The following is a 13,778-nucleotide window of genomic DNA, read 5'->3' as shown; positions in this document are numbered from 1 at the left end:
TATAATTATTGTGTCTTAGAGTAACTTACAGAGAACCTCTTATCATGCTCATTTATAGCCTCTCTCTTGAATCCAACTCCACGGGTAGTCTCACTGTGCTCGCCACTATGTGATACATGACTCCCAGGTGGGTCAATCTCTGGGTAATGTAGGACCTGACTCCCAGTGATGAGTCTGGCCCTGGCATCATGGGATTGAGAATGCCTTCTTGACCAAGAAGGGGAAGAGAAATGAAACAAAATGAACTTTCAGTGGCTGAGCAATTTCAAATAGACTCAGGAAGTCATTCAGGAATTTATTCTTATGCATTTTGGTGCAGTGGAGTACTTAAAGGGAAATGTCTGAAACCATTAAAATGAAATCCAGGGAATAGTCACTCCATATGAGGTGGTGGGGCTTTCAGGGACAATGAGAAATTGGTGGGACACTAAGATGTCTTTGAGTCTACAAAGGAGAGGGGCAGTGAAGATTTTCCTTTTGACTTTAACATTAAATCCCACAATTAGGCATGTTCAAGTGGAGGTAGGCCCAGGTTGGCAGTTTAGGACAGAACACTTATGAAAATAATTTTACCTGTCATATTGAGTGTCCCCTGGGGACCTTATACATTGGTCAGATATGAAGTCAGCAGAGCCACACATGGCCTCAGGCAACCTCAGACATTTTCACTTGCTGTGAGCAGGGTTTGAGGGGCTGCCCTTATCCCCTTCAGGAGACAGTGCAGTCCAGGGGCCCAAAGCCCATGCTGGCAGCATCTGGGGTAAGACCTTTGTGGGTCCCGAGGTTGAAAGTTGTCTTGAGGTTTCTGGAACTCTCTTTGCTCTGGTTATCTGAATCACAGTTGAAGCAAGGACACTGATGCTTGGAGCCATGATTTGCATGATCCCAAAAGGACACTGCTCAGTTAACAGCAATTGCAATAAGCTGAGCTTGTTCTCTGGTCTTCTGCTTACCCCTCTTTGCCTTGTCTTCCTCCTGGGGCTTGTTATTTTTTTTTTGATTGAGATATAGTCACACACATACAGTGCATAAGCGGTGTAAAATCAATGGCTCACAATATCATCACATAGTTTTGTATTCATCACCATGATCATTTTTAGGATATTTGCATCACTCCAGGAAAAGAAATACAAAGGAAAAAACTCACACATCCCATACCCATTACTCTTCCCTCTCATTGATTGCCAGGATTTTAATCTAAATGGTGTCTTACCCTTTATCTCTCCCTATTATTTATTTATTTTTACTCTTAGTTTTTTCCTCATCTGTCCTTATTCTAGATAAAAGGAGCATCAGGTTCAAGGTTTTCACAATCACACAGTCACACTGTAAATGTTACATCAGTATTCAATCATTTTCAAGAATCAAAGCTACTAAAAAACTGCTCAACTGTTTCAGGTAGTTCTGTCCAGCCACACCACTACTCCATAAACTAAAACAGGATGTTTAATAATGCATAAAAATAACCTCCATGATAAATCTCTACTCTGTTTGAAATCTCTCAACCACTGAGACTTTATTTTAAATCATTTGTCATTTCCACATTTTGGTCAAGAAGTCTTTCTTAATCCCATTATGCCAGGTTCTGGCTCTATGCTGTTGTGTGAAAAAAGGGACAATGCTTTAAGATTCCTGGAATGTTACATAGAAAATAGAATAAACTGGGCTGGGGCTCTGAAGTTTCAGGAAGTAGGTTTTATTTTCTATGGCCATAATGCTCAGCCAAGTAGCCTCTGAAAGTCTGGGCCTCAAACAAAAGGCAACTTTAGCTTTTATAGACTATATTACATGCTAGAGATAAGGTAAACTTAATATGGTGGCTGAAAATATTAAAGGAAAAACTCTTGGTTAGTTTAAGGTGCAAAGCAGGTTACAGAAGCAGATAAGCTATTAAGGGAAGGGTCCTCATCCGAGGTGGCTTATCTTACCTACTTGCAGTTTCCCCCATTCTTGAAGGTCAGGGGAGGGGGGTCTCTATCCCAGGAATGTGTCTTATCTCACTTGCCTGCAGTTTTACCCATTCCTGAAGGTCAGAAGAGGGCGTCTGGGGATTTTCCACCGAGAAGGTAGCTGAACCAGAAGAAGAAGTGGTGGTGGGGGAGGCATGCCTGCTTTAAAGCCTGCTTGCTACAATCCCAAAAGTTCTGTCCCACATTGCCTGGCAGATTACATCCCTGGGAGTCGTGTCCCATGTAGGGGGTGGAGGGCAATGAGTTCACCTGCTGAATTGGCTTAAAGGGAATGAACGCATCTGAGTAACAAAACAGATTCTCCAAGGGTGGCTCTTAGGCATAATTTTCAGTATACTTAGCTTCTCCATTGCAGGAATAAATTTCGTATGGGCAAACCCCAAGATTGAGGGTTCAGCCTATTCAGTTTATTGTCTCAACTGCTTGTGAGAATATCAGGAATTCCCCGAATAGGGAATTTCAATATTTCTTCCTTTCTCCCAAGTGGGGACTTTGTGAATACTTTTATTATTCACTGCTCAAATTACTCTGGGATATATCAGGGCATCACACTAATCAAACCAGGACAAATCTACAAGAACTCACACATACAAAGTCCACGTATGCACACTACGGACTATTGAGCAGGTGCAAGAAGGAATGAAGTTGTGAGGCCTACAACTAAATGAATGAACCTTAAACACTGTATGTTGAATGAACTGGCAGAAACAAAAACAAATATTATCATGGTCCACTCATATAGATTAATTATAATGTGTGACCTCAGTGAATTGAAGTTGAGGACATGGGTCATCAGGTTGGGGTCTATTGTAAAGGGTCCTAGGTTGTAAGTTATTACAGCAGTCACATATATTCCAGGAGTTGTAGCTGTTATTTCTAAGTTCTGAGATACTGAGCTATTTCTTTATGACCTGGTTAATCTCAGAATTTTCATGTATTTATGTGACACCTCAGAATCAAAAGTAAGAGCTCTGAAGCTATGAAAATCAGGATTACCCCTTTTAGCAACTGATAAAATGTTGAAAAGGTGATCAGACTTTGATTAGAGATATGTATGAAGCTGATCTGTATAGGACTAAGGTAAATAAGAATACAGGGTGAAGAATGACTTGGTCCATATATTTTTTAAGAATATATTTGTTGACAAATCTTAGTCCATACATGTTGTACAATCAAGGGCTCACATTATCGTCACAACATTCTGCATTCATCTCATGATCATTTTTAGAACACTTTCATCCCTCCAGAAAAAGAAATAAAATGAAAAAAGAAAAAACTCATGTGTCCCCTACCCCTAATCCCTCCCTCTCTTTGAGCACTAGTATTTCAACTTACTCAATATATTTTACCCTTTATCTTCCCTATCATTTATTTATATTTATCTATATTCTCTTCACATCTGCCTACCCTGAATAAAAGAAGCATCAGACACAAGGTTTTCATAATCACACAGTCACATTGGAAAAGCTCTATGGTTTTACAATCATCTTAATGAATTAAGGCTACTGGAACACGACTCAACAGTTTCAGATACTTTCCTTCAACCATTACACTACAGCACAAACCAAAATAGGATATCTACATAACGCATAAAAATAATCTTCAGGACAATTCCTCAGCTCTGTTTCCAAGCTCTCAACTGTTTGAAATATGTGAGCCACTAGAACTTTATTTTGTCTCATTTTTCTCTTCCCCTTTTTGGTCAAGAAATCTTTCTCCATCCCAAACCAGGTCCTGTCTTCTCCAAGAAGTTCTATCCCACATTTACAGATCTGGGAATCATGTCCCACATACCAGGGAGGGCAGTGAGTTCAAAAGCTGAGTTGAGTTAGAGAGGCCACATCTGACCAACAGGGAGGTTCTCAGGGGGTGATTCTTAAGCATAATTATAAGTAGGTTTAGCCTCTTCTTTGGCAGGAATAAGTTTCCCAAGATCAAGGGCTCAGCCTATTCGGCTGGTTGTCCCCACTACTTCTTGTGACAATATCAGAAATTCTCCAAATGGAGAATTTGAAAATTTCTTTCTTTCTCCCAGTTCCACAAAGGGACTTTCCAAATGCTTCTTTATTTTCAACCTATTTTTTCTGGGATATTTTGGGACATCACGGTAATCTGAACAAAGCAACACGATCTTACACCCTATTCAAGATTCCATGTACTTATGATATTCAAGTAATTGACCATACAAGTTAAGTTAATGTGGTACTCCAGATATAAATTCTGTACAAATAAATGTCTCTTCCTTTGGTCTCCATAGAAGTTGAAGTTTTAAAATACAGATGATATCATCCTTTACCCTGTATTCTGATTTATCTTAGTCCTATCCAGATCAGCTTCATTCATATCTCTAGCCAAAATCTGATCACTTTAAAGTTCTTGTTTTGTTGTTTTTTACATGAGCAGGCACCACAAATCAAATCTGGCTCTCTAGCTTCAAACAAGAATTCTGTCACTGAACCACTGTTGCACTGCCCCACTTTTTCAAGTTTTTAAAAACAGTTCCTGTGTGAGGTAGTGCTGACTTTCATAGCTTCAGACCTCTAACTTTGAGTCTCAGGTGTCATATAAATATCTGTAGCTTCTGGGAACATCCAGGTTATATACAAATAGCTCAGTACCTCAGAATTTAGAAGTAACAGTTATAACTCCTGAAATATGTGAATGCCTTAAGAGTTTACAATCTAGGACCCTTTACAACAGACCCCACCAGTTAACCCATGCTCTCAACTTCAATTCACTGAGTTTTTACAGTGTTGTTAGACCATATGAGTGAAGCATGATAATATTTGTCTTTTTCTCTTGGATATTTCATTTTACATAGAGTCCTTAACCTTCATTACCTAGTTGCATGTCTCACAACTTCATTCATTCTTGCAGCTGCTCTTAGTCCAGTGTATGAATACACCACAGTTCCCCTTTCCACTCCCCAGTGATTTTACCTTAGGCCACCTCCATACATTGTGAATCATGAATACTGCTGCCATAAACATGAGTGTACAAATGTTAATTTATGTCCCCACACTCAGTTCCTCCTTGTGTATATTGAGCAATGAGGTTGCATGATCATATAGCAACCCCACTCCCAGGTTCCTAAGGAACCATCACATTATCTTCAAAGAGTTTGTTCATCTCAGCTTCCCCATCAGCAAATAATAGGTACATGTATTTCTCCCCATTTTCTGTATTACTGGTTTGACTCATTCATTTTTAAGCTGTTTTATTTACACATCATACAATCCAAACTAAGTTAATAGACCTGCCTTCAACACCATAATTTATATGAAAATATTTCCTTTTCTTCTTCAAAGAATCCATACCACTCTCCCATCACCCCTGCTTGTAGACATTTCATTTTGGCATAATGCCATTGTTGCTTCCAATGGAAGCATATTACAATGTTACTATTTACTATAGACCCTAGCTTGGATTGATTGTGCTTTTTCCTGTATAGCATCCATTTTCAACACTTTGCAGTATTGACATTCATTTGTCCTCCCTCATGAAAAATACATTTTTGCATTTGTATATTTAATCACTAGCATTGTTTATTCTAGGAATCCCTAGGTTCTACATGCAATATCTTTATGCAATATATTTTCTTCTCATTTCATATGTGCTCTCAGGCCTTCTCCCTCACCCATACCCATATTCAGCTTAATTCAGTATGCTCATATTATTCTGCTACTATCAGTAGTATTGTGCCATCCATTTCTGAATTTTTACAATCAGTGCTGTTGCACATTCTGTATTCCTTCAGTACTGAATTTCCAATTTTTACCCTATTTTTATTGCCTGTTAACCTGTGTTTGCTAACTCAGAATGGTTTCTTTTTCATGGTATGTAGATTAATATGGAGATAGAGATTTTACAAAAAATAATCATAGCTACCCTGATGAAAATGTACAGGAGTGAGCACACCTAGAGAAAAGAAGATCACTGAGTAACTACTATGTGCAGCTTTTGCTGGCTCAGGGACGTGGCATGAAATAAAATTCCACTCACATGGTTTGGTTGAAAATGATTTAATGCAAAGACAGTGAAAGTTGAATAAATCGACCAAAGAAGTTGAAGCACCTTGGAGTTAATTGCAGAGTACAATTTCCACCTCTGGACCTGAATGGGCAAATGGAGTAGATACTTCTCCAGAGCTCCATGAGAGCTGGAATGAAAGAGAAGTTCCCTTACCACCCTCATCCCTAACACATATCTAGGCACTAATTCTTCTTGTAAGGATGCAGCCATTCTGATGTCTTCCTAATAAAAGCTAGAAGAGAATGAGAAAGATATTGAGCTCCTCCTCTTTCCTTCCTACCTCTGAAATTCTGTTTGGTGTCTCCATTGGCAAACTCAGTTGTAAAATAATCACCAAAGGGCACAAAGCAAGGCATTGAAGGATAAATGTTAGGTCTGGGCTGAAATAAGAAGTGGCAAGGGTAGAGTAATCTAAACAATGTTGTTTATAAATACATCTATGGATAATTATTTCTATTAAAAGGTATGGTACAGTGCTCAGAATCAGAAAATAACTCATCTGCATTCACCAAAAATTTATTGACTTTGTGATGTAATTTAATAATCTAAAACTTTATTGTTGGGCAGTATGATAGTGGTTTAGTGGCAAAATTCTCGCCTGCCATGCTGGAGGTCCAGGTTCGATTCCCGGTGCCTGGCCATTTTTAAAAAAGAAAACAACTTTATTGTTATACATTACACTATTCTTTCTTAAATGTTATAAATTAAAGTATTTAATATTTTCCAAACAAGACAGACTGAGATGTTTAAGTGTAAATTCAAATAATTAATGAATGTTATTGCTTAACCATTCTTAGGAGATTAAAGCCCCTGATAATTTGGAGTGTTGGTTAAAATCAAGTCCTTGATGAGTTTGGAATTCTCAGAAGAATATGAGGTAGCAGGTGTTCATGGTGAGAGTGACTTTCTGTTCAAATAATTGAACCATAGAGATTTGACCTCTATGTGATAATTTGGTTATAAGCACTTCAAGTTCTTCATGACCACAATTTCTCTGGGAAATCACTCTCCTTCTCAGGTAGGAGTAGATGTATTTTAGATTTCAGAGTCTACAAATGAATCTTTATTGAGCAAACATGAAATAAAATACTGAAATCTATATTCTGATGAATTACTAAATGCCTCTATCAAATGAGAAGCTAAGTACCTTCTATTCTAAGAGTACAAGTATTTAATAATGTATAATGTACTGACATTTACATAATGGAAAGTGAATTAGACCTAAGAGAACATTCATTCAATCCATGATTATTTATAGCTTATCATTGAGAAAACACTGTTCTAGTGTAATGCTTTTGAAGATTTAGTTGTAGCTCAGACACAATACTTGACCCTGAGGAGCTCGCACTCTGATATTGAATCTTGTTCTCTGCTAGACCTGACTGTCACCAAATAATAATATCAACTGCAACTTATTGAGTGCTTACCACAGGACATGCCTATTTACAAGGTTTGACCTGAATTAGTTCCCTTGCATGGAGGGAGTTCCTGTTGCTAACTACATTTTATAGATGAGGAAATGAGGCAAAGAGATTAGGAATATGTTCATTGCCCACAAGTAGAAACTAGATTTCCCCAGGAATTATGGCCCCGGAATATTTTTCATTAACTATTACACTCTATTGTTACTCAATAATTAAGCATTCTTATGTTTATTCAAGAGCTTAAATAGTGGTTAGTATTCAATAATCTTTCTGATTTCATCTGCGTTAATGTGGATACTCTTTTAAATTATAACCATGATATTGTGTTATGTGCTGTAACCACTTAATGATGAGCTGACAACTTTTGGGTTAATAATCTATCACCTATCAATCAATCTATCTATCTTGCTAAACTTAATCAAAATTTATTTCAGTAAGATGCCTTCTCTAAATTTTTCTTTCCTTCAACTTCAACCAAAACTCTATATAAAGGAGACATCACCCTTGTTAAAGCTGAAGACTACTCTTCTAAACACTTTGTGGAACTGAGCTGTGGTAACAAAGTCCTTACATGAGAGAGATCAAGTCAAAGGTGAATGTTTGGAGGACAAAGTCTGGGACATTCACTAACATTTATTTCTACCTACACATGCTTCTCTCTGAAGCACCTTTGATAAAATCATATAGAGATGTTGGTTCTTCTTCTTTAAATGAAGGTTATTACCATAAAATGCTCAGTTAACTTATTTGGAAAGTTCATTTCAATTCTTTACTTAATTTTCCACAATCAAGAATGAATAAATGGTGATAGTAATTACTTTAACACTTGATTAATATTTCAATAAATAGAGACATTAAAAATACCAAGGACATCTGCCTTTCTGTCATTTTAAAGTAAGTGAAGTGAGCAAGGTGGTATTTTATATAAAGCATAAGATATAGACTTATATAAAGATAAGAAAAGATTCATGAATTGAAGTCCAATAAGTTTTCTATGGCTTCATTCTGACACCTAATAAATATTTGCCCAATTTGATAAGTATAAGGATAACATTCATTTGATCTTGAACTTATGAGCTTTAAATAGTAAAACACAAAATAATTATGATTTTTTTTTTACTTACTTAACCTGTCTTGCCCCATATTATCTTAGTCAATAGATCCAAAGTCCTCATGTGTAATGGAGAAGAATCTTTGGGTGATGCATTTTCAGAGTACCTTACAAGAAGCCCTGTATCCAAACTTAGCACAGTATGTTAAAAAGTGAGCATAATATTGTCATGCTTTTTTATGTGTGTCTGATAGAGGATGTAGATTTCTTCAAGATGATATCTCTGCTTCATCCATCTGACTAAATGTCAGGTGATGCACTTCATGTTAACTTAAGTAAAATCTTTATTGTTTGGTTAATATGATTACTATTTGGCTATGACCTCTGTACATGTTTTAAATAACTGAATTTGATTTCACGTTTTAGTGTTTTTATTAATTTCAAGGAGGTGGGCTGAGGTTAAATTATGACAAAGTTATTATGACCTGGGAAGCATTTCCCAATTTTTGTTGCTGTTCATTTCATCCTCAAATGGGAAAATTCTTAGACCTTCTTTTACCCTGATCATGCATGCAACCACTATGACAGCAGTACCTATACATTTGGTGATAAAAGGGCCACCTGAGGTAGAATAGTGTTGGGAACATGGATATATATATATTGCAGGGCGAGGGAACAGCTTGCAGATGCTCAGAGATGCAAGAAAAGAGGTCCCGGTTTTATAAGGGTTTGCACTATATATCAGTCAGTTTAATTTATTCCCAGGTCCATTCAGTTGTGCACAGAAACCACATATCAGTTCCATTTTACCCAAGTCTATTCAGCTGGACATAGCATAGGTAAGTTTCAACAATAATGCTTTACATACCCCATCAAAAGGTATACTATGAAACAAAGATTACAATTTCAAGAAAAACAATGTTTTCATCTGTATGTACAAGAATATAATAATTCCAGCAAAGGTGCCATCAAAAATAAACTAAGCTTAGGGGGTACAGGGGTAGTTCAGTGGTACAATTCTCATCTGCCTTGCAGAAGACCAGTGTTTGATTCTCAGACCATGTACTTCCCCCCACCCTATATTAAAATACATTTCAACAAGTGGTGCTGCAATAATTTGGTACTTCCATGGAAAAAGAAAGAAATATAAACTGCACCACACAGCATACACAAAAAAGTAAGATTGCCTTTATACATGTGAGCTGTTATTAATTTAAATGTTTAAAATATGAATCACATGCTTAATAGGCTCCTTTCTGTCACATATAATTACTGTTTGAAAGAATAGGAACAAGTATCAGATGACATGAAGTGGTTAATAGATAAATAACAACATACCAATAAATTTTATTCTTTCTGTAGCCCTCATTAAAAGCCAAGAAAATACAATGTCAATGAAAAACTACACACCTGTGACTGAGTTTATTCTCCTGGGACTGACAGATCAAGCTGATTTGCAACCTGTCCTTTTTGTGGTATTCTTTGTAATCTATCTTATCACAGTAATTGGCAACATGACCATGATTTTGTTAATCAGAAGTGACTCAAAACTTGACACCCCAATGTATTTCTTCCTCAGTCACCTGTCCTTTGTTGACATCTGTTATTCCACCACTGTCACTCCTCAGATGCTAGTTAATCTCTTATCCAAGAGAAAAAACATTTCCTTCAACGGTTGTTTGGCACAATTCCACTTTTTCATTGCCCTGGTGATCACAGACTATTATATGCTGACGGTCATGGCATATGACCGCTACATGGCCATCTGTAAGCCTTTGTTGTATGGGAGTAAGATGTCCAAATGCACCTGCTTCTCTCTGGTCGCTGCACCCTATATTTATGGCTTTGCAAATGCTCTTGTCCAGACCATCTTGATGCTACGTCTGTCCTTCTGTGGACCCAATGAGATCAACCACTTTTACTGTGCAGACCCACCTCTAATAGTCCTCGCCTGCTCAGACACCTATGCCAAAGAAACTGCTATGTTTGTGGTGGCTGGCTTCAACCTCACCTGTTCTCTCACTATCATCCTTGTCTCTTATATTTTCATCTTCACAGCCATCCTGGGCATCCACTCAGCAGAGGGGAGGCACAAAGCCTTCTCCACCTGTGGATCCCATCTGATGTCTGTCACCATCTTCTTTGGAACTCTGTTATGCATGCATTTGAGACCCCCTTCTGAGACATCTGTACAACAAGGGAAAATTTTTGCTGTCTTTTATATCTTTGTGAGCCCTATGTTAAATCCTTTCATCTATAGCCTGAGGAACAAAGATGTCAAAAGAGCACTAAGGGAAGTTTTTCAAAAGAAACTGTTTGTTAAATAAGGCAAGCATTTTTAAAAATGTATCTTCATTAACTCTCCTGTTAGTAAGCACCTTAAGTTACAAATCATTTTCCATCTTTGAGTAATTTTGTCTTTCTTAATCACTTATGGGAGTTGGAACAATGTATCAAGTTATTTGGCAGAGTATACAGAGTTATCTCAATGATTTAAAACACACACGCACACACACACACACACACAAATTCAAAGATAAAACCAGAAAAAACTGATGATTCCATCTTTAGTAGTCATACTTGTGCAAAGATACATAAAACAGAATTATAATATGATAAAGCAAAGGCAACTTACTGCATTTTATACTGCTTAATAACTTTCAAACTATTTTTCTGATATCTGCCAACCACAGGAAGTGCATTTTTGTTCATTTACAGAAAATAAAAGGAAGATCTTTTGGGTATATCTCAGTTTATTTCTCTAAGAACATCCTTGGAATGATCTTTCCAGTAAAATGGACTTCTCACAAACCTTTTGTTAGCAGTTTTATTAAGATATATTCTCATAAAAAACTTCCATCCAAAGTATATATTCAATGGCTCACAATGTCATCACATACCTGTGCATTTGTCACCACAACTGATTTTAGGAAATTTTCATTACTCAAACACAAAACCCATGCCCTTTATCCTTCCCCATTGACCTTTAGCATTAATATGTTGTATGTTATTATTCATAATAGATTATTAAAATATAATGTTAACTTCAGTCCACAGTTTGCAATAGTTGCATAATCCTGTATACCGTTCTATCATTAACTCCTTGTAAAAGCAGCATCTATTTTTTCTAGTTCGTGAAAGAAAATTTTTATATTTTTAGTATAAATCACAGTCATTATCCACCACAGGGTTCAATGTATTATACAGATGTTTTACCTTCTAGAGTTCCTTCTAGTGACATACATGGCACTAAACTTCCTCTTTCAACCAAAATTTCATGCATAACTTAGTGCTGTTAATCACACTGACTGCATTGTCTTAGGATTACCTGTATCCATTGCTAAACATTTAAATTCAACATAGTTAAAAAATCTGCACACATTAAACACCTGGTCCCCATTCTCTACCTTCAATTCTATCTCATGGGAACATATATTCTAGATTTTAACTGTATGAGTTTACCTATAATAATCTTAGTAAGATCATAAAATATTTTTCCTTTTGTGTGTCTGCCTTATTTCACTCAACATGATGTCCTATAGATTTATCCATAGTGTTGCATGCTTCATGGCTTCCCTTCATTTCTTCTTCCTGCTAAGTATTCCATTATATGCATATACCACATTTTATTTATCTATTGTTCAGTTTATAGACACCTGAGTTATTTCCATCCTTTGGCAATTATGAATAATGCCACTACAAACATTGTTTGACAAATGTCCGTTTCCATCCCAGCTTTCAGTTCTTCTGCATCCATACCTCTTAACAGAATTGATGGATCCTATGGCAGTTCTATTGACAGACTTCTGAGGAAACACCAAACTGTCTTCCATAGTGGCTGCAACATTCTACATTCCCTCCAGCAGTGAATAGATGTTTCTATTTCTCCATATCCTTTCCCACATTTGTAGTTTCCTGTGCATTGTACAGAAACTATTTTAATAGGTATGAAATTATACCTTGTGGCTTTGATTTTCATATCCCTAATAAGTAGTGAAGTTGAGCTTTTTAACTGTTGGTACATCTTCTCTGGAAAAGTGTCTTTTCGTGTATTTTGCCTATTTTTAAGCTTGATTGTCTTTTTGTTGTTGAGCTGTAGGATTTCATTATGTAGTCTGGATATTAAACCCTTGCCAGATATGTGGTTTCCAAATATTTTCTACCATTAAGTAGACTCCCTTTTCACCTATGACAGTCCTTTGAAGCACAAATATCGTCAATTTTGAGGAGGTGTCATGTGTTCATTTTTTTCTTTCATTGCCTGTGTTTTGGGAGTAAAGTCTAAGAATCCACTGCCTTTCATGAGACGTTTTATATGCTTCCCTACATCTTTTTCTAGGATTTTTATGTTAATGGTTCTTAAGTTTAGGTCTTTATTCCATTTTTTAGTTAATTTTTGTATGGTTGTGAGATAGGCTTCCTCTTTCATTCTTTTGGATATGGGTATCCAATTCTCCAAACACCATTTATTGAACAGACTGTTCTGCCCAAGCTGAGTGGATGTGGGAGTCTTGTCAAATATCAAGTAACAGTAAATCTGAGGGTCTATGTTTGAATTTTCAATTCAATTCCATTGATCAATCTGCACATATTTATGTTAGTACCATGCTGTTTTGACCACTGTAGCTTTGTAATATTCTTTTAAGTCAGAAAATATAAGTCTTCCATCTTCATTCTCCTTTTTCAAGATGCTTTTGACAATTTGAAACCCCTACCCTGTCAAATAAATTTAATAGCTAACTTTTCCATTTCTGCAAAGTAGGCTGTTGAGATTTTGCTTGATACTGCATTACTTTTGTATGTGAATGTGAGTAGTGTTGAGATCTGAACAATGCTTAGTGTTACAACCCATGAACACAAAGTCTTTCTGTTTATTTACCTCTTCTTGGATTTCTTTTAGCAGCGTTTTGTAGTTTTCTGAATGTAGACCCTTTATATGTTTGGTTAAGTTTAGACCTAGATATTTGATTCTTTTAACTCCTACTGTAAATGGATTTTTTTCCTTGATTTCCTCCTCAGTGCATTACTAGTGTGTAGAAACACAACTGATTTTTATGTGTTGACATTGTTTCTTTTCATATTGCAGACTTGTTTATTGCTTTAGTAACTTCATCATAGATTTTTCAGGATTTTCTAAATATGGGTTCATGTCATCTGCAAATAGTGAAAGTTTCAGTTCTTCCTTTTCAAATTTGATGCTATTTACTTCTTTTCAAATTTGATGCTATTTACTTCTTTATAAAGCCTGATTGCTTTAGCTAGAACTTCTAACAAAATGCTGAATAACTGGAGACAGAGGGC

The 13,778-nt window shown here is 36.4% G+C and overlaps 1 protein-coding gene across 1 annotated transcript; it reads left to right on the top strand.

Annotated features, from left to right (window-relative positions):
* Nucleotides 1-9,865: 9,865 nt before the first annotated feature.
* On the top strand, nucleotides 9,866-10,804 carry LOC143649721 (olfactory receptor 5M5-like). Its single transcript, XM_077119653.1, has one exon. The coding sequence runs from the start codon at nucleotides 9,866-9,868 to the stop codon at nucleotides 10,802-10,804; it is 939 nt and encodes a 312-aa protein (XP_076975768.1).
* The last annotated feature ends 2,974 nt before the right edge of the window (nucleotides 10,805-13,778 follow it).

This window comes from Tamandua tetradactyla, chromosome 11, assembly GCF_023851605.1.
Source record: "Tamandua tetradactyla isolate mTamTet1 chromosome 11, mTamTet1.pri, whole genome shotgun sequence".
NCBI lineage: Eukaryota > Metazoa > Chordata > Mammalia > Pilosa > Myrmecophagidae > Tamandua > Tamandua tetradactyla.
The sequence above is the reverse complement of the archived record's forward strand: the minus strand, read 5'-3'. Positions and strand labels throughout refer to the sequence as shown.